At 38.2% G+C, this 21111-nt stretch overlaps 1 protein-coding gene across 1 annotated transcript in view; it reads right to left on the minus strand.

Moving 5' to 3' along the window:
- The window catches only part of LOC126871900 (neural cell adhesion molecule 1), a 297362-nt gene that overhangs the window by 5791 nt on the left and 270460 nt on the right, over positions 1-21111 (minus strand). Inside the window, exons 6-13 of the mRNA XM_050631230.1 lie at positions 12901-13052; positions 8448-8592; positions 8202-8332; positions 7079-7238; positions 6275-6568; positions 2455-2763; positions 1045-1371; positions 253-440 (exon numbers count right to left, since the gene is read on the minus strand). Coding sequence (XP_050487187.1) covers positions 253-440; positions 1045-1371; positions 2455-2763; positions 6275-6568; positions 7079-7238; positions 8202-8332; positions 8448-8592; positions 12901-13052 — 1706 coding nt within the window. The remainder of the gene's footprint in view (positions 1-252; positions 441-1044; positions 1372-2454; positions 2764-6274; positions 6569-7078; positions 7239-8201; positions 8333-8447; positions 8593-12900; positions 13053-21111) is intronic.

Genomic DNA, 21111 nt, shown 5'->3' on the forward strand with positions numbered 1-21111 from the left:
CGAAAATGAAGCATCAAATGAACCAATTTTGTTCTACATTTTCGCTTTATTTCCGTATGTAGAATGGTATCCTGTCCAGTCGCATGTACCACGCAAACCCGCCTCGTTTTCTAGACGTTTAAAGCAACGGAAAAGTTGAAACACCTGGCTGGAAGTTAGTTTTAGGATGGAGTATGTAGTTGGAACTAGAGAGTAGAAGCGAACGTGTAACTGGGGATAATCAGGGGACGCATTAGTGAAAATTGAACTTACGCTTTTATGTTTCGTCAGATTCGAGAATTCGTGCAACGGCATGCCGTTACGAATGGTGCAGTAGCCGACGTAACTGCCGTGACCGCTGACGGAAGTAACCGTCGAGTGCTCCAGCAAACTTCTCGACGGTGACGTTTCGATCGTCGACACGAGCCGCCTCTTTCTCAGGTACTCCGATGGCTCGTCGCCTGTGTACATATAGAATTTTCAAATTGCTTTTAGATACTTCGCTTTAATCCTTAATTGCTACAGCGAAGTGTAAACAAGTTTATTCTCTAATAGATAAACATTTCTGCAGGATATTTGTGTAAAGTCGTGCTTTTGTAAACTTAAATGAAGTGGAGAGAATTTAAGCAGAAATTTATTTCGTTTGGTAAATATCACAACGAGTGCTATATTTCGGATGTTTCATATATTTTTGCACGTTGTGTGCATTCATGTAATTTTAAATTTCCTGTTAAGGTACTTCGATAACGAATTATTAACTTCACGAAAGAACCTATAAATTTATAAGATTTAGCCACGCAAAAGCCAATTTCAATCTCCATTGTTTGATTCCTGAAAAATTTAATCGATCACCTACTCTGGTATTAAAATTAATCTCACAACGTTTGAATTATGGAAGCAAAATCCTGCAAAGTTTAAAGTCGAAGAGCGTGTTTAATACTTTAAAAGAGAAGTATACACAGAATTGGTAAGAAAAGAAGAGTTATAGCAAGAAACGTTTTGTAAATTTTAAGTCAACTTATACGTAGTCGATCTGATTGAATCAATCGACAAAAGCACACAAACCTGTGATTTGTTGAGGTATGATGTCTGGATTCTTCTCGTCGTTTTCGCTTATGTCACCGCTACTCTCGAGTTTCCTGAACGGACTGCTAGGATGTTTCTCATCCGTGAGCAGACTGCTTCCCTCGCGAAACCTCAGCTCCCGTTGGATAGGGATCGTTTTCGTTTGTTTGCCATGATCCTCCATCTGAGACTTACTTTGCTCGTCCACCTGCGTGTGCTGAATTCTCAGTACGACCATCACTATCACCGCGACGATGATCAGAGCGGTCACTACGCCGATCATCACGCTCAGCATCGGCATTAGTCTCATATTCTGTCTTGGTCTCTCTAAAATTACAGTTATAAATGTACAATTTCTTCTTTTTTTTACGTCTTGCAGCAAGAGATTTCACGTTTAGAAATTATCAAAATGTTTTTCAAAATGTTAAACTTTTCATTTCTGTCAGTTTTTGGGCGTGATAAAGAAAGTTTATTGTCTTCATTTAATGCCTCGCAGGGTTTCAAAGGAATAAACTTCACATTTACAAGTTAACATCGGGCAATATTTTCCCTTAAAATTGTAGATTTTGTAATTGTAAAATTGTCAATTTTGTCAGTTTCTAGATGGAAAGATAAAAAATTTTTTGTCGAATGTCAATTTCAATTTTAACGTTCTTCTAATTCTGTCAATTTCTGGATAGTAAAGAGGAGGTAGATACGTGGGTAAGAACGAGAGCAGTAATTACGATTAGTCGAAATGGATGCGAAGTCATCTACGCAGTAAAGCGAACGAACCAGTTCCACGGCACAATGAAACAATTTCCCGCTGCGATGGATGAATTATTTCGCGTACAAAGATCTTGTTGCGAACACGAATTGAAATTTATCCTCTCCACTAGCCCTGTCTTTTGTTCTTTGTTCAAAGTCGTTTCGCAAATTCGTTCCATTTATCCGTGCGCGGTACCAGGGTGGTTCGTTTTCATAGTTATAGATCACCGAAAAATTTTTGGCTCAGTTTCCTTTTATTTCATACGGGAGAGCTTGCAGATCGTAAAATATATCATGTGCAGCCTTTAAGCTCAATTGCGCAAAGATGAAAGTAGCATTTTATAAAAGTTCCGGGAATTTCCTATAAACGGATAAAAGTCGAAATTTCTCAAATAAATGAACAGATTAAAATGCAAATAGCATCGTAAAAGGCAGTTGGCTAGAGAAATCCCCATTTTAAAAAGGATTTAGAGCGTGAAACAAAAAGTTTCTTCATTGAAAGCCACCATAATTCTCAAAAACATCGTGAATCAAGAAAGACTGTATCAGCAACGTGTTATATAATATTAGGAAGAAAGGAAAAGAAAGAAGAAAGACAAGCTATTACAGGGACAAAGGTGGAGAATAAAGTAAAATAACACAGAACGTATGATTTATACCCACCTGACTCTGACGTTAATTGTTTTTCAGGTAGCCTGAGGGTTCCAGCCTGCACCACCATCGCTTCGCTGCGCCCTTTATCGTTGTACGCGTATATGCAGGCCTGATAAAGGGCGCCTGACTCCAGCTGAGTAACACTAAAACGCGGCACCATCGATGTCAGATTAGCACGCAATTCTTGGCTGTTGCTTTCTCTTACTTCCAGAAGAAAGGACTGCGGCAAACCTCCGTTGAACCCCTCGGCGCATCGCACCGAGAACGAGTTCGTCGATGTGTTGGAAGTGGTGCAATTGTGAACCATATCCGGTCGACCTGGTATAGAGACCGGTAACGTAATCCTTACATAGTATATGCAATATTGTGCGTCTTAAAAAATCATCTTTACGCTGGTATTGCTTCTGTCATTGTTGGACCGTAATACGTGAAAATAATCGCCGTCGTGAGAACTTATCTTTAATCTCGATAGTTTACGTTTGTTTGCTCGTGTTTGTTCGCTTCTACCAGAACCTTTACACGAGCAACCTTTAGGGTTTTAGAGAATTTGTGAAAGGCTCCAAGTGGAAAAAAAAAATGTTATATCAGGTTGAACGATGCACGAGTTTAAGGATTTGGACGATTAACTGTAAAAGCTCGAGTGATCTTGTTTTCAACAGGCACTTCACATTTTCTGGGGCAACATGAACTATCGAGCCGGATCGCGTGGAAATCACGAGCACGTCGTAAAGTTTTTTTTACGATAACTTCGAGACAGCTTTTATTCCGTTCTACATGAAAGGAATCGAACGTTTCGAACGTAATACAGTCAAAGTTTAAAAATTCCTCTGAACGATGAAACGCAAGTATTGCGATGGTCTTGCGCACGTTTTTTATTTTGTTGGGAACGATATTTAAATTTTATAAAAAAAGGAGACCGTACCGTCTGAAAAGATGACGATACGCTAAGGGTCGAGCTAGATTCGTGATACGTTCGAGGATTTCACAAGTTAAGATAGATTACTAATAAGACAGCGACGAAATTAACAAAATTTCAACCTGTAGCCCTCTAATTTACGATTTATTCTCTCGTATATGCAATTTAGTTATTTATCTTCTCATTTCATTATGACCATTGGACTAATTACTTGCTACATTAAAAATGGCATTAATCGCATTTTTCTAATATATTTTCATGCCTATGTTCAGAGATTAATTAGTAGGAGTAAAAGAAGGGTGAAATTCGTTCTAGCCTGCTCTATTGATAGAATAGGAAGCTATTGCATTAAAGGTGCTTAATGTCGGTAAATGGAGCGAAGCAATGGATAGATACAGTGTACTTTAATGGATAGTAATTAAAAATACTACAAAAAAAGGAGAGGGATAGAAGAAAAAAGGTAGAGTGAGGATATGTTCGCGTAACGGTGGCATGGTAAAGAATAATTTCGTTGGGATATATTAGATTGACAGAGTGCAGCACTTTACGTTTCGTTCTGCAACTAGAAACGCGTTTCCTTTATGGCAACGTAAACAAGGTGCGAGGTGGGTTCTGTTTAAACTTATTTACCGGAGCTCCCAACTATCATTCTTTGTTCCAGTGTCTCCTTAAAATTCCCGAATAATGAAAATGTTTTTCGAGGCAACAACGTCGCGAATACAACGTTCGATAATGCCTGTGTAAACGGAGGAAACGTTTTCGGGGATTTCTTTTTTCGCAAATTATCATATTCCCGCTAAGCGTAAGGTAAACGTGCTATCTGCGAAATATTTGAAAACTTCGTAACGCGGTTGTGTTATACGTCAAATAAAGCTTCGCGCAATTATGAAAGACGGCGCGATTTTATGCAAATATTAGATAGTCAGACTTTTACCGCGAACTCGTGGTATTTTGTTGACGGTGAAGAATAATTAGCGGGAGAAAGGGAGGGGGTTGACGAAAATGCGACGGGACGGTTGAAAAGCGGACAAAAATGACATCAAAGGATGTCAGCAGCTGGAAAAATTGCTCGGTATTCGCTGTTATCAAAAGAAAAGAGAAAAACAACAACTTGCTATAATCACGCGGTGTAAATTTCCATTTGGTCCCTTTGTTTTTAATTTCCTGAAATATCTGGTGCGTCCATCCCCACCGAGAAGTTTTCTTCTGTCGAAAACTGGCCGAGTTTTCCTTTGAATATAGTAAATAATTCTGTGCTCTCGCATTAAAAAGTTATCATGGTTTCTATCGACAGTTAAGAGATCCTCTAGTGATAATCGTAAGTTTTTGTATAGTATAACACCGGTGAAATATCTCCGTTTGTTTGGTGATTTGTGAGTAATGAGTATTCGGAATTCTTTTATTTTTCGACACGCTTTTTGGCGTTACATTCGAGTAGCCATTCTTTTTTGTCACGCAACAATTGGATCGCTTCAGTAGTTCGATGGCCGCGTTCGTCGTAAAAAAGGGCCATCCATGCATGGATTCCCACGCATACACAGACGTGATAACGAACTTCCGTTTTAATCCCGGAACTCCTCGATTTTCCACGGCGGGATTGTCGCTTTTGAAAAGTCAGCATAGCACCAGGTGGGCATTTTTTTTTGTAATTACCATCAGACCGCGGGCACGTTTCATTTTTTCCCTTGCATTTCAAGTTTTATTCGTCCATTTTGAGCTTACAAATTTTCCTCGATCGACAAAGTTGCATACGTGTTCTTCGTATTTCGAGAAAAGTGAGGAAAAGTTACCACGTAGCCGGTAATAACGATTTATGTTAATGATTTGGTCGAGAGATTAAGGCGGTGGAAAGACTTAGGGAAATTTTATGCTAGTTATCGCACAGACGAGTAAAAATGGAACGACGACTGACCGGACAAGTGAAATCGGACGCTATCTTGTCAGACGAATAGACCTGGCGCGGTATCTGATCGAACAAGTAGCTCGAGACAGTATCGTATTAGACTAGTGAAATGGGACAGTGTTTGGTCAACCAAGTAGAATGGCACAAGCTTATCCCAGCGTAATATTTTAAGTAATTTGCATTTCTCGATGCATCTTTCGACGCGGTATTGTGCTTACTAGTAGAGCAATTCATTATTTACCTGTCACGGAATTCTCTACAATTTCTGCGGATATATCATGGTTTCCTTGGTAGTAGATCTTGCAGTTCTTCATTTTTATTAACTAGTTACTAATGTGTAAAGTTTTTTAAAAATATTACTATACTGTTAATTCTATTAGGAATTATGAATTATATCTTTAAATGATTTAATATTAAATCAATGTAAAGAAACTCAAGTATTTTATATTTGTTGCACGCGTAATTCTCTGAACTCGTCATACAGAATTGTTCGTATTTCATACGCTGACATTTCTTTGCGCGACAATGAATAACTCTTGTGAAAAAATCAAGAGAAAGTAGAATTCACACTCTTCTCAGTTCAGTTAGTGCGCGGTTGGTCAACACTTGCGGACTGTAAATTATAAAGGTATTTTTATTCAAATGTGCTGACCCTTTCGCTCTATAATAATTCACGTCTGAGAAAGAAGTTATTTAATTTTATTTCAAATATAAAGTCCGCAGTTATTAAGGAAATTCTGCCTGAAAAGCTGCATGAAAATGAGTTTTCCCGTTCTCTATCCAGGAAGTATGTTAATATCCCCGATATCGATACAAAAAAAACTTCCACTAAAATCGCAAGAGTCAAAGAAATTCATCGCAAATCTTTTCTAATTTTTCGAATCTCGGTAAAATCTTGAAAGAGCGAAACGAACGAAATAAGGGAATCGCGCGCGTTATATTGTTCGAATATCGAGTTTCACGGTTGAGAGGAATTTCCATGATCGAATTACCACATAAAGATACCTCACCGGCCGGTATGATGTGATAGACGCAGGGCACTTGTTGATGTCCTATTCGATTGGTGGCCCAGCAGAGCAACGTGCCGTAATCCAATTCCGTCATGGGTGTGTAAGAGACGATCGAGGATGTGCCAGCCCTGGCGATATGACTCGCGGCTACGTCGATACTCTCAGCGGAATTGTTGAAGGTCCAGCGGAATTGAACCTCAGGCGGGTTTGCGTCCACTTGGCAAGATATGTTTGCCTTTTCTTGTTTCGCCACTCCATGAACCTTCGTCTGATTCGGTTTGCAGGTGGGCGCGACTGGAATTCGAGATTTGAATCGTTTCAGTTTTATTCTACGCGTCTATTCCAGGACTTTGATCGAATTTTTCTCGGAAGAGATCGAGATTTCCTTTGATTTTATTTTATGATTCCATAGAGACTTCGTATGTGACTATTTTATTTAATAATTAGAAGGAACAAATATATTTATTGTAACGTATAATATAATAATTAAGGAGAAGGAAATATTAGGCTGCACGAAAAGTTTAGTAGCGAAATTTCAGGAGGCAATATATATATTTTCATAGATTTATATCTTGTTGAATGATATATGGTTTATTTGTTTCGATAACTTTCTATCACATTATCTTCTTCATTTTATCACACTTCATTCTTGCAGTGTTTATTTATTAGCGTTTATAACGTTTGTTTTATTACTAATAGAAACGTCTTAATTTGTCGGGAAACGATGTTTAATTGCCCGATGTTGAGAGAACGGAAATTGTCTCGCGGACCGTCTGATCATTTATTTAGGTGGGTGACACGTACACATTACGTTCAAATAAAACGGAGAGCTTTCCCCATCTCCTTCCGTGTTGTATCCAACACAAGTGTAATTGCCTGCGCTTTTACGGTCGACGCCTTGCAACACCAAGCTTTGATTACTGATTATGATACCCTGTGTGATGTTGAGATGAAGAGTTTTTTCCTGGAACAAAGGGTGATTGATGCGACGCTGATGAGTCATAGATTGTACACTTACGACTGATATAATCCATGCAAAGTTATACGAAATTTTGCTTCAATTATATCCAAGCACAGTTTTCAGCGTTAAGATTAATTTCCAAATATTAATAATTCTACGCCAAAATGGAGTTCTGAACGCGGAACGTTGCAAATAAATTTCCTAGTCTATAGAAAATACCATCGTGAATTTTTCAACGTTGTTGAAAAATACAACGAAGTAAGCTTGGTACTCGCGATCGACGTTGTTACAGAACTTTGAATACCCTTGTTTCGGTCGAACTTCACATCGCTTCCCCTACTTCTGTACTAATAGGGTGGCGGTATTGTGGTTCTATACTCTTTCAACTCACATGCGAAGCTTCGTGAAACTTCGTGAAATCCGAGAACGGGCTACTTCCGAAACTTTTTGATCCTCAGAAAACAGGTTTTGTTTAAATTAATTTTAAGCTGAAAAGACACGGCGAGACAGTTCCTCCCGTAATCACGGAAAATGAAAGAAGCATTTAAACACACGAAGAGCGTGCGTTCGAAATTGTTATGAATATAAGAGAAAGTATCAGTTAGATTATAAGTTTTGAGTGCACTGAACTAAATTGCAACTTTTGGGGCTTAGAGTCCCAAGCGATCGTAGATGAATTCGAATGCTAAAAACGGTAATACGAAGAGCAAAATCTTGATTATCCGCTAACGATAAGTCACTGGGAAGATTTCTTACGTAGAAGTAATTAAAAATAAAAATTCTAAATTTGGAATAATCGAAACCGAAAATAATAATCGAAGTTTCAGCACCTAAATATCAATTCCGAGTATTATAAATTGCTTGAAGTGCGAATGGAATGAAACTTTCCACAATTTTACGATAGAAGATAGATACGACTGATATCGAACGTAAGAACTGGATTAAATTAATTACAAAATTGCTTACCAAGTGTCGCCATTCAACCTTGTAAACGGGTGGCTCGGCATGAATCAGACAGTCGAAGTAGACGTCAGTTCCCTCGCGAATCGCGTTAGGATTCAAAGAGGTGCCCAGCTGTATCCGCGTTTCCGGCGTGTCTGCAAATTGAAAACGTCAATATGTCGATGGTGCCGCGGTGAATAATCGTAACTGATCGACACGGGCTTTGCAAGCGTTATGGCTTCTGCAGGAATGTGTCTCTAATACGCTTACACTGTATCTCGAGCACCCAGTCGTCTTTTATCGACTCGGCTCCCATGATTGGATGTTCAGCCCGGCACGACAATTGTCTACCAGCATCTGCTTTGGTCGCCATGAAAGATAAGATACTGGTGGTCGTGTTCCCATCGCTCGAGGTCTGTAACAGCATTATCATAACTTCCCCTTGCGCGATTACATTTTCCTCCTTTTATTTCTACTTTCTGTCTTTTCTTTCTTACGTCTGGCTTAATTTTATTGTTCGTTATTTTGTTTGGATCGAAGCGAGTTCGAGATGTAGGAAACGAAGAGACGGTTGCTTGGACGAATCTCCGTTTGGAATAATAACACTCTTGTTTCTACGATAATTAAAAAATAGTTGACGAATTTCAAAGTGGAGGAGAGCCATAGATGATAAATACATGACTTTCTTCAATTTATCGTAGAATATATTATTATTTGTACGTGTTATTCGTAATTTTTCTGATAGATTTATGTGATAGCAAATTATTTACTTTTTGAAACATTAAACACTAATGATGTACTTAGGAAGATGAAATTGGTAGATTTATTAAAAGTAAAATCGATTAGCAAAGTTTTTGAGAGCCTCAATTATGAAATAGAATTTCCTGGCTGTTAAACAATTTCAGGGTTGACATACATTCGTGGATATGAGCTTTTATGAAAAGTCGAAGAAATTTTGAATGAAACTTTTTTCTCTTGACTTTATGCATCACAAAATGTAGCCTTATTGGTAGTCGTTCATCCCTGGCTAATCAGTAGTAAACTTTGAAATACTACGCCAATGTAATTGTCAATCTACTGTTACAGGCTTAGAGAGGAACACCTTGAGTGCATTATCTTGCAGAAATAGCTTAGCGCGGAGTTTTCTTAGTCTAAAATGTCCATTGATTTAGATATTTTCCCGCGGATCTGTTCAGTTTTATGGTAAACTTTACGACGTTGAACTCTGAAATTGACTTGCATAAGATATATTGTTATAGCAGCTGAGTTGCGCCTTGCACTTGCCTTGTTGTTATCTTATATCTGACTTATTGAAGAAGCTATATACATCTGAAAGTTCTCAAGTGTTTGTTAAGACTTTACTGTCTCTGCACTTCTGAATATTCCTTCCATTTGTTTTCGAATCAAAGTTCCTGACTTTAACGTCATGTCTATTAACTTTCCTCTTTCGTTATCATTTTTCAGAAATTATATAATTAACGAGTTAAAGATCCTGACGTTGATGGATGTTAACTTTGGGTCGATAGATTTTGACGAAGTTGATTACTTTTAATAATAGCGTCGTCATGAAGATCAGGCAAAGAGAAGAGCACCATCAGTAATTTATCGTCGAGATAAAGTTTAGAACCTATTTGCCACTTTTCCATTAGTGTTCCTGACGATAACAATAGCGATATATTGTCATTAACCATTGATGCATGGAAGGGTGATTTCCACGAAATCACAAATGGTCTTTCGATAAAATTGGAAAGTTGAAAATCATCGTAAAAGGCGAAACAGTAACAAAAAAAAAGATCTTTTTAATGGAAAAAATATGTAATTCTTTGTATATAACGCTAGAACTACCAACAGTCAAAACGAAGCTATTTCTATCAAAACCAGTCAAAATGACTGGTCTTTAAAAAATACGTAATAACCAAATATTTTTATATTTATTGATTTATTATATTCTTACAAAAGGAATTCTGTGCTAGTATAGAATTTAGTAGTACATTTTTAGTATTATTAATCCATCTGGGATCATGATCCCTAAATGAGGGTTAGCACATTTATAAAATAGTAGAACCAGCTATTTTAATTGGTGTAGTAGTTCTAATGTTAACTAAGGATTAAGAGATTTTAATTCTGCAAATTTCGAGTGTCAACTTTAAATCAGTATTTTTTGCTACTTGTAACAATTATAATGCTTGTCGTTCGATGAATCTTCGAAAGAAAAATTCTGAATTTGCCAAATGCCTCTCGTGTTCTCCGCGTTAAAGTTACTCTCCATTTTTACAAATACTTGTCTTCTTCTCGGAAAACTGCCGATTAATATCGCATGCTCGTATCTAGGCAAGTAGAATATTGATTTCACGGGTCGGTCGTAATCTCGTGACTTCGAGAGGCACTCGAGTTATAAATTTATATTTTCTTTTTTCTCCCAATGTTCCATCCGATCAACATATAAATATTCGAGACGCGGAGATCGAGAGACTGATAAAATAAAAGCGGAGGGAAAGACACTAGCCAGGAAGGAAACGAAAAAAATATTGTTCTAAAGTTGATTCCGCGCGACTTTGCGCTGCTGCGTATATAAGAAAGTTAAACAAAAGAGGATGAGACGTAAGAAGAAATGCGAGGAGGAAGTATAATCTATAGAAGTATATCGGAGGAAACGAGATCGTTCTTTTTCTTCCTCAACTTCTCTTTCTTCTTCCTCTTCCTCTTCTTGTAATCTCGCAGTTTGGAAACTTTCGTTCTGGCCGTTCTGTTTCTCTACTAACGCGCCTTACGTTTTACATCGTCCTGCACCGATATTTTTCACCCGAACGAACGAACTATTTTCAATAATCTTTACGCGTAAGGTACAGTTGCTTCGTATTATCTGACCATCGTTCGTCTCGCCAACTCTTGAAGTTCATATTGCGAAATGAGCTTCTTGTACGATAATTTTCCGATTAATAATATCAGCGAATTTGCAAGTTATATATTAGAGGTTTATTATAATTTTAGGTCGAGCAGTTAGACAGATGGATTATAATTTGTAAAATGTTGTTAGTAAAATTTTATTTGGGCTGGTAACTAATTTGTTCTTGCTATTCAATAGAATTTATACTGGCGAGCTGTATTTGAGGGTTGTGAAATTTCACTGATAATATTAGTTCAGAAGTATTCGTATCTCATTTGCATCTAACGAAGAGAAAACGCTGTATTCAGCATTCTTTGGAAATATATCTGTCCCGATAACAACTGTTAGATAAAATCTCAACTCGTATTCAGATAGTGAAGTACTACTATACATATTCTACCAACCTCTGTTATCGCATTTCGTTTACAGATGCACGAAGCAGAAATCTATAAACGATCTGTCGATTACTGTTTTCCTATTTTCTTCAAACTTTTACTATCTTTCCCGTGTCTTACAGAAATTTTCAGAATACTCTCGATAAATTTCGATTCGGTAATCGCTTAGAGACAATCGTGACTCGTGCACCGAGCTGGACATCGAGTATTCGTATCCGAAACGAGGCGAAACGTCTCTTAAATCGCGTCCAAATCCCCGAGGCTGGCTATTGTTTTTCAACGAAGGACATTCCGTCCGGGGCTAATTAATGGTCGGGTCGTTGTGTATTCCCGATTCTCATGACCCAGTCGATTTCCCTTAATTACGCAGCCGTAACGAGAGCATGGAGTCGCGAGGGTAGCAGCAGCGTTATCACGTCGCTGGTTTGCTCTCGATTTAAATTATTCGTCGTCTAATGGCGCTTTTAACGTGGCTTAAGCCGTGGCACACGTGAGTTCGTGATAACGATATCCTGGCACGCTATCGCGAACGGACCGGTACACGACGACGGAACACGCGCCAAGTACACGCACGCGGAGAACAACGTATTTTAGAGCTGCTCTAAGAGGCCACGCCAAGTAGGGATTACAAGTTATGCTGAGTGCTTCGACGATGCTAAATCGAATCTTACGCCACCCTGTTTTACTCTGTTCGACTCTCTACTTCCTCTATCTACACAAGTTCCCGCGTGACTAGTCTCCCACAGAAAAGCGATATTCACGGTACATCATCTTCAGATACACTGCCGTCCATGTGTATTTCGATATCTGGTTCAATTTGATCAAAAGATTAATACATTTATTATATCTTGAAAGTTCAAGTAAGGTAGAGTTATTTGAATGAAATCCAATTTTGAATAGCAACTAATCAAATTTGTTGTATATTACGAGACAGCATTAGTTTTTAATATAATAGCCAAAGGATGAGAAAATATCGTATATTCTAGACCCAGCAAGAAAATATATCAAAAATTTGACTCAGTTGTCTCCGCAGGATTAATTTTCATCTACCTTCGATTATTACTTTTTTATTTATACCAATCAATATCAGCTATTTACCAATATCTGCCAATCACATATTGTTTGCTCGAGACAAGATCACAGATCAAAATTAAATTAAATTCGTTTGAAGTATGTCTTATGTATTTGTAATAATTCGAAAATGCTCAAATACTTATGGACGATTATATCGATTCACGAACAACGTGAGATTTCAACCGTGTTCTCTCTTCCTCCGTTTCCTTCTTCCAGACGGTTTCCCTGGACAAGTATATATTTCGATTCGCGAGATATTTCACTGATTTAAGAGACTTGACTTCGATTTACGCTCGACCAGGGAATAGCCAACTCGATCTTCGCGAACGATCCATACTGTTTTACTTGTCTTGATACTATTACTTACAGTTTCCTTCGTCTCTACTAAACGCTGATCGTTCCTCCACCAGGTTACCGTAGCCGGTGGCCTGGAGCCGGAAGTGGTGCATACCAGCTCGTACCTCTTGCCCGCCGACAACGGCTGGTTCGACCCGATTATCTTCACTTCCAGCGGGGGAACTGCAAGTACGGTCGTTTGCACGGTATTAGTATCGTAAGAAGCGTATTTCACGCAAGAAGAAGGTAATGGCTGGTTTTGCATCCTTTATGAGTATAGTAATTGGGAAAATGTTTGGTCGGAAATGTTCAGTTTGAATTTTCGCGTTGATTTGTTTTAGTCAACGGTCAATTGAACGGCCAAGATAATAGTTTTGTAAGCTGTATGATTAGGGAAATTGTTTGGAAATATCGAAGTTTAACTTTTCAGCTGATTTGTCTTAGTATTAGCATTAAATATAAGTCGGTTTTGTCTTTTATATCGTATATTGAATAGCTAGAGAAAATTGTTAATTGGAAATATTCAAATCGATAGATGAGTTGGATGTGTTCTATATATTGAACAATTGGGAAAATTATTTATTTATAAGTTGTACAGGTCGGAGTTTTGGATTAATTTGTTTCAGCTGATGTGGAATTATGTCTGAGGGATGATTTAGATTAGTGAGATAAGTTTCGGTTACTGGGTTACCTGAAAGAGTGGAAAACTAGAGCGGAACACGGTGTCTCCGCTGAGCGTAGAAGAGGAATGGGACAGTATCTTATCAGACGGAAGGAGTAGAAATGGTAGCTGGCCAGCCGAGTAGAATAGGACTGCGTGTGAACAGGTAGTAGAATAGGATTGTGTTTGGGTTACACGAACAGCGGGAGTGTACTTGGACGGACAAGTAGAATAGGATAGCAGGTGGTTAGACAAGCTGAATAATCGCTTGGATTATCACTGATAATTAATTCTCGTTTAATCTTCTACGAACAGTATTCGAAGAAATTGGTAATTTTTCGCTTTAAAAATAGGTAACGCGATTCAAATAGTTCGTTCCAAGTTCCTGGTATATTTATACTAGACTCCCTGCTCGCGTTGTGGTTGTTTTTTTTACACGGATAATCGTTTGCTTTATCAAGTCCGAAGCATCGATTTTTCTTTCCCCTCGTTGTCCTTTATTATTTTTTCTCAGCTTTGAGCGGCTTTATTATGCTCTAGATACAATGTGAACCGCCAGTTCAGATACAATTGGATAACGTAATAACTCAATTTAAGCTTAATCAACCTCCTCTTGTTACATTGTACGTATTATACGTACAAATCGTGTAACAGCACGCTAACATCTTTAAAGTCAGTGAAATTAAAATAATTCGTAATTCATTTCAACGTGAAAGTTCAGAAAAGTATTTCTCTCTCTTTTGTTCGCATATACACCATAACATAATAAAAGAGAGTAAATCGTTGAAACAATTTCATTGTATATACAAAACAGGTCTGTTTCCCATACGACACGTAATCAGAGCGAATTTGAAAAGAAATTTCACCCGGCGCGGCGCGACAAAAAATCTGTTCACGTCACGACAGACGTGAAATTATATAATTCCATACGCGTTGGTAAAGAACACGACTCGACGAACACTGCTCGAAACGGATGGGAAAAAGATCTGTAATTAATCCTCGTTCCATTATGTCCTCACATAATTGAACGATAACGGCCGAGCGCCAAGATTTAAGTATCCTTCTGCCAGTCTCTTTCTCTCTTTCTTTTTTTCTTCCCTTTTTCTTTCTCTGTTTCTTTCCTTTTTTCTTTCTCATGCGCAACACTAGAAGCGTATCTATAGTCACCAGCGTGACTAATTGACGTTGATAAACTTCCTTTGTTATAAAGCGATATGTCATTGGTGCCAGGTCGCGCAGACCTGATCTTCGCTTATTAAATTATTCAGAATTAATCAGAAAGTTCTTTGTCCTCGAAATTCTCTTTACCCGTATACCCAAGTCTTTCGTTTGTTCGAAACAACGATACTGTGCGTTTGGATTTGCGCGCGAGAACCATCGCTTTGATCGTTCCTCGATGTGATCGAATCACTTGTTAACGAAAGGAAATTTTTCATCGTAAAACATAGAGTAAGACTATGATTATATACGTTTCTTAGGATGTGTTTTCAGTACATCGTAGAACACCCTATATATATATATATATATATATATATATATATATATATATATATATATATATATATATATATATATATATATATGTCCTTTCATCTCCGACATATATATATATGTCGGGTTTACATTAGAATTAGGGGCGTGAAACGAATCTTCGTTGGGATTACACGTTGTCGTTATGCAATAGAGAAGACATTGACTAGTGCAAATACGATTATCACAGAACCGGACAAGTAACTGTGGTAATTAGATACTCGAGAAACTAATGACAATGAGCCTAGGTTCAATAACGAATTCGCGGTCGACGGGATGATAGATGAACGTGCTCACAAAATCTAAATCGGACGCGTAATATTCACGGGTCGTAAGGTGTTACCCTTTTCGTCGATGAGATCGCAAGAAGCAATGAATTTCCGTCCCGATAATGCCACAGAGGAGAACTATAATGGGGTGTGTTTAAGGACACGAGATCATCGGATTCGTCGAGAAAAGCCTTCGTTCAGAAAGTAAGGGAAATTGGCGTTGCTGCTAATTGGTCAATCTCCATATCGGTGGTTAGAAAAAGATGCTATCTGCCCTCGAGGGAAAGTTGCTAGTGGGAGACGCCGCTCGTTGAGAAATAGGTCTCCCCTATCTTCCCGTAGTTGGGACAAAGACTGCTTGTCTGTTTGAAGGACTTTGGTTAGCTAAATCTTAAGATTTATAACGGGCCCTCAGGCTAGCTGAACATGTACTGCGGAGACGCATCGACACCTGGCAATCATCTTACTCGAAGAATAAGGTCTGCGTGTGGCGAGCCACGGGACAGAAACCGTTGGAATGTTTACTGTCGCGTGCCGTCACAAATATTTCTTTTAAGGAGAGCTATAGAATTACTCCATACCTTTGTTAGAGAAAGCGTTCATCCCGTGACCGCGGCTACGTTCGGCGACTGGTTGTCGCCTCGAACCCAAGCTCAATATCACAAATCTCGAACAAATACAATCGGATCGAAAGACGACAATTGCTTAATTACGCCTATGATAGAATCTAGATTACGGTGTTAAGGGATTTTCCCGAAGTTCCAAAGGCTTCCCTTTCGGAAGGCTCCGATGTCCTTTCATCTCCGACATATATACCAATGTCGGAAGGACATAAGGAAATTGACCAATTAACAGCAACGTCAATTTCCCTCACTTTCCGAACGAAGGCATCTCTCCACAAATCCGATGATCTCGTGTCCTTAGACACACACCATCATAGTTTTCCTCTACAGCATCATTGCGACGGAAAGTCACCCTCTCGTGAGGTTTCATTAGCGAGTTACATAGCGTCTTCACGCTCGGTGAATATTTTACGTTTTAACAAAGAGCTAGTTTAGTAATACTTGTATCGTAGACAAGTAAATCGAGTCCAACATAGACTTTGAAAGAAAGTACATTTGTTATCCCGTTGACCGCGAATTCGTTTTCGACCCTAAGACCATTGTCATTAGTATCTAATCATCGCGGTTACTACTTGTCAATTCTGGAATATCCACACTTGTACTAATAATCATATTTACACTAGTCAATGTCTTCTCTATTGCATAACAACAATGTGTAATCCAAATGAAGATTCGTTTCACGCCCCTAACCCTAATCATAATGTGAACCCGACATATATACATGTAGTAACTTATGGATCTTAGAGTAAGGACAAGTAGAGTAATGATGTTTTATTTAGAGTTTAGTGTCGTTTAATAAGCGATACTCAATAACAAAAGGACCGATTACAATATCGTCGCACGTCTTATTATCATACTATCCCGCTCCTCCACTTACACTCTCTGACTTCTCGATTCACACTCCGTGACCTCTCAACTCACATTGCGTTCTCTCAACTAACATTCTGGCCGTTCTAGCATTCCTTTGTCTTTTCCTAGGCCCACCACACACGTATTCCGCAGACGCTCGTGGCCAGGGTCACGTAGGCCTTTTCTACGAAACTATGCGACATTGTTCATGGTTAACTCGATGTTTCTTAGGCTCTTTTCCCCGATACTACATATATATATATATAGATATCTTCATAAATCAATAAGTAAAGTCATTCTGCTGTCTTGTTATTTACTGCAGTTAGCCTTAGGGTAAAAGTAAATGTAACAATTGCTTGGAATGCTTATGTTTCAATTTCAATTTAGTTTTAGTAAGCAGGAATTTTAATGTTCCAATAATAAGAGAGATCTTAACGTATGATCGAAACGAAATATTATATATGCCGACAATAATTGTTTCGTATTTTCCTCAAACTCGTGTGATGTCCAGCTCGTGAGAAATGTCATAAAGCGGAAAACAGGCCGTCCACGACTTTCCGTGCAGATACTCTATCTCCTCGTGTGGAAACGTATACATTGACAAAGCGGCGAAATCGAGACGTATAACAGCTATTGTTCCACTGAAGCGTCGTTGCTGTGGTCGAAGCCGTTGTCCTCAGCAGAGGCGAGGAAATTAGTTTTACGCAGCGGCCCGTATCGTGGTCGTTTCGTGACATTTCGTATTCAACTTTTCCTTTTGTGGCTTCGAGACCATTGTGTGCTTGAGTGAGTTCTCCTCGCGAGGCGGCGCCTGCACGCAGAAAACATGCCTCTTTATCGGTAACGGGTAAAGGATGCTCTTCTGGTAACTTATTGCGCCACGAATTCTGTTAAAACATCGAGATTTTGAACTTACCGAATCTTTCTTATTCTTATATCCACGCGAAAAAGAAAATAAGTTTTTTAATAAAATTGTGTTCTTTTGGAAAAGCAGAGATGTACCATAACGTGGAAAGGAAGAGCTATCAAACGAGCTCGAAAGTAGTTGAATCTTATACGAAACAAAAAGCTTCGTGTTCGTAGGTTCACTTCATTCGTTTATAGGATTCGGAATTGTCCCTTTCCAAAACGATAAAGTCTCATGAAGATCTTACGAGTTCTCTCTCAGAGTTCCTTAATGCAGTCCCTCGAGATGCCCTTACTTGGAGATATTAATTTATCGTGGTCGGAACGTCCACTGAGTCGTGAAATAAGTTCCAATACAGCATACTGTTTCTTTTAATCTTTTCCTTTTATGGTAAATACGAATATAAAGATAGTAGACTAGATAGGGATAAAGATAATCGGCTATTTCGATTATTATCCTTAGTAAACGAAGAAAAATCCAACGATCTAATAATCTTACTAATAATAATTTAAGAACTTTTCTGACAGCAATTTTCTCTCAATAATTTTGTTTAGAGCGATCTAAAGATTTCTCGTCGATAATTTTTTTTATCGTGATCCAAGAATTTTTCTTGACGATAATCTTGCTCATAGCGACCGAAGAATTCTTCTGATATTAACTTCGATTATAACGATCGAAGAATTTTCTGTCAATAATTTTATTTATCGCGGTTCAAGAATTCGTTTGACGACAATCTCGATGATAATGGTCCAAGAACTTTTCTCTTAACGATGTATTCTAATAATATACAAAATTGAAAAGTTATTATTAATTCTGGACATTCGTAAAATCACCATCATAAATAACATTCAGGAAATAATATCTTGAATCGTTTGGCATACGAAAGAATGGAACGAAGATAGCAGCCAGCGGTGTTTAAAAGAGCCATAAGGCGTTCCTAAAGCGACTTCCGGCATGCCTCCGTCAATATTGAATTTCCCTGTGATTACATAATAAAGTAAACATCGTTTCAACCCTTTTAGCTGGCGCTATCGACCGTCGCTCGAATTAGCCCAATGCAAGTCATGTAAATTAGCCACGTCCGCAGCCCAGGAGGGACGCAAGCCTACTCCCTTGACCGTTGTCGCCGACAGAATGGAATATTTGAAATATCAGCTGGTCGATCCAGCTGTGTCGTGTCACATTCGTGCGGTTAACCAAACTCCTTTTTGTTTGGCTAACTCTCTCAGCCACCGCCTGATGGTCACTTGAGGGTCACCAAAGCGCTCGTTCTTCGTTCGAAAACGATGGAAACGTGAAATACGAATGTTCGTCCATTCGAGCAAATAACGATGAAACGTATCATACATTTTTTGCAATTTGGATATGATGAATTCATCTCCCTATACTTCGCATCTCTAAAGAAACATATTAATATTTTTCTTTCGACCTTACCTATCGAGATTAAAAAAATATATATATACAATACATAAAGTTGCAGAAACATATAAAACATCTAAAGTAAAGCGCTGATTATGGTATTTTGTAATTATGAAAATATGAAATCGCATCCGCAATCCAGTAATATATACGTGATACCTATTCTGTTGCAACTGCGAATTCATATGTTTGTACCGTAAAAAGTGTTTGAAATCTTATGTAAAGATCTTACGTAAAGATTGAACGAACGAAAGTACGAAGAGATAAGACGAGAATGTAGATAAACAAGTGGAAAGTGTGGACAAAGGAGCCTTGGATGTAAACGAACAAACTATAAATGTAAATAAATGTTGAATATCCCTTGCTTGCCTGGCGAGGCAACGTCACATTCTACTAGCCTGGCAGGACACTGATTCGTACCACTTGCATATCGAGATACGAGTCATATAAAAGCGAAACTGATCTTTGTAGAGATTATTCGTTTGATTTCTAAGAAAATTAAACTTCAATCGTGTATTTCTAGCAGTAAAATTATTAAATTTTCCTGATTTCATTCGGAAGATGGCGTAATCTTCATTTATACATTTTCTTTCGATTCAAAAAATTTCTTTATATCGAAATCCTTCTTAGTAAGATAGAAGGAATTTTTCCAAACAGTTAAATAATGAACTGTGTCTATTCTGACGTATTTTACCTTTTGACTTGTAGTAGTCGAGCGTGGTGCATCAGCTAAGGTCTTATTGAAATGAATGTCTTTCAGTATCCGTGACAAATTTGTGAAATACACGATGATTGAAGATTAAAAACGCTGCATTTTGCGATTGAGGCCAATTGTGGCAAAAGGGACACTCCGTCAACTTTAGCAAGACACGGCCATCCATTCTCCTCCGTAATCTCGAACCAACGCTCCAGGGAGTAACGAATGAAATCACTCAATCTCTTCCAGATTTGAATCTCTGCTTAATTCGGAGACATTGATAAGAAGCATGAAGAACATCGAAATAACTTTCATCGTCGCAATAATATTAATTTCAGCTATAAATAATTTCACATTCTCGCTCGGTTAAAGAAGCGAATTCTACAATAAAGTGTCCACAGTATAAAATAATCGTCGGTTCTAAAATCCAGATGATTCGGAGATGAATATTCCAGGACCAGTAATTTATTGAAATACAAATTATAACTATAGAGACATCTCGCCATTGAGTACAGTTATTATTATTTAATACCAATTTGATAACATATTAGTTAATATCCATTTGACAGGATTAAAACAAAAAATTGATGGAAATATTCATAGAACACACGTAGTATCGCTTTTAATAAAATTTAATGAAACAAAGAGCCGAACGCATTTCATCCTGTTTGAAGTGCGGCTGTTATTTGATGGCACACAAAAATCCGTTTATGTTCCAGTAAAATAAACGAGAATGTGAATTTTATGAAAAGGTCGGTCAAGTGTTGAAGGTACAAAGTGCAGCTTTCACACGACGCAATTTTTTCGAGTGTCAAAAATTGTTATTATTTGTTACGTCCGGTGACTCTTTACGTAACCCAGAATCCGTCCCTCGGTCGAGGCGACCACTAACTGTGGAAATATAATTAGTCAGATCGCAATAATCCTAAGGAATTGTCATAAAACTAAGCATTTGTATTTTACCGTTAGGGGCCTTAATTGTTATAAAACATGTTTAAGTCGAGACGTTCCTTATGGTTATTGCTCCATTCGGTAAAAAATGGGAAGGTCTGGTTTTTCTCATGATCAACGGTCATTTCCACCCGTAAGCGACCGGTGGTGGGGCGACCAACACCCAGCAATAGTTTTTCTCTGTGACAGCATCGTCACCGAACTTTACTGGTTTATCATCCTTAGATCAGTCAACATCTCTTGACTGATTTTCCATCCTTAGATCAGTCATCTATTTAACTGATATCTATACGCACCGAGCATAACTGTCTATGTCTATAAAGTTGTTGGAATAAA

The sequence above is a fragment of the Bombus huntii genome, chromosome 12 (genome assembly GCF_024542735.1).
Source record: "Bombus huntii isolate Logan2020A chromosome 12, iyBomHunt1.1, whole genome shotgun sequence".
NCBI lineage: Eukaryota > Metazoa > Arthropoda > Insecta > Hymenoptera > Apidae > Bombus > Bombus huntii.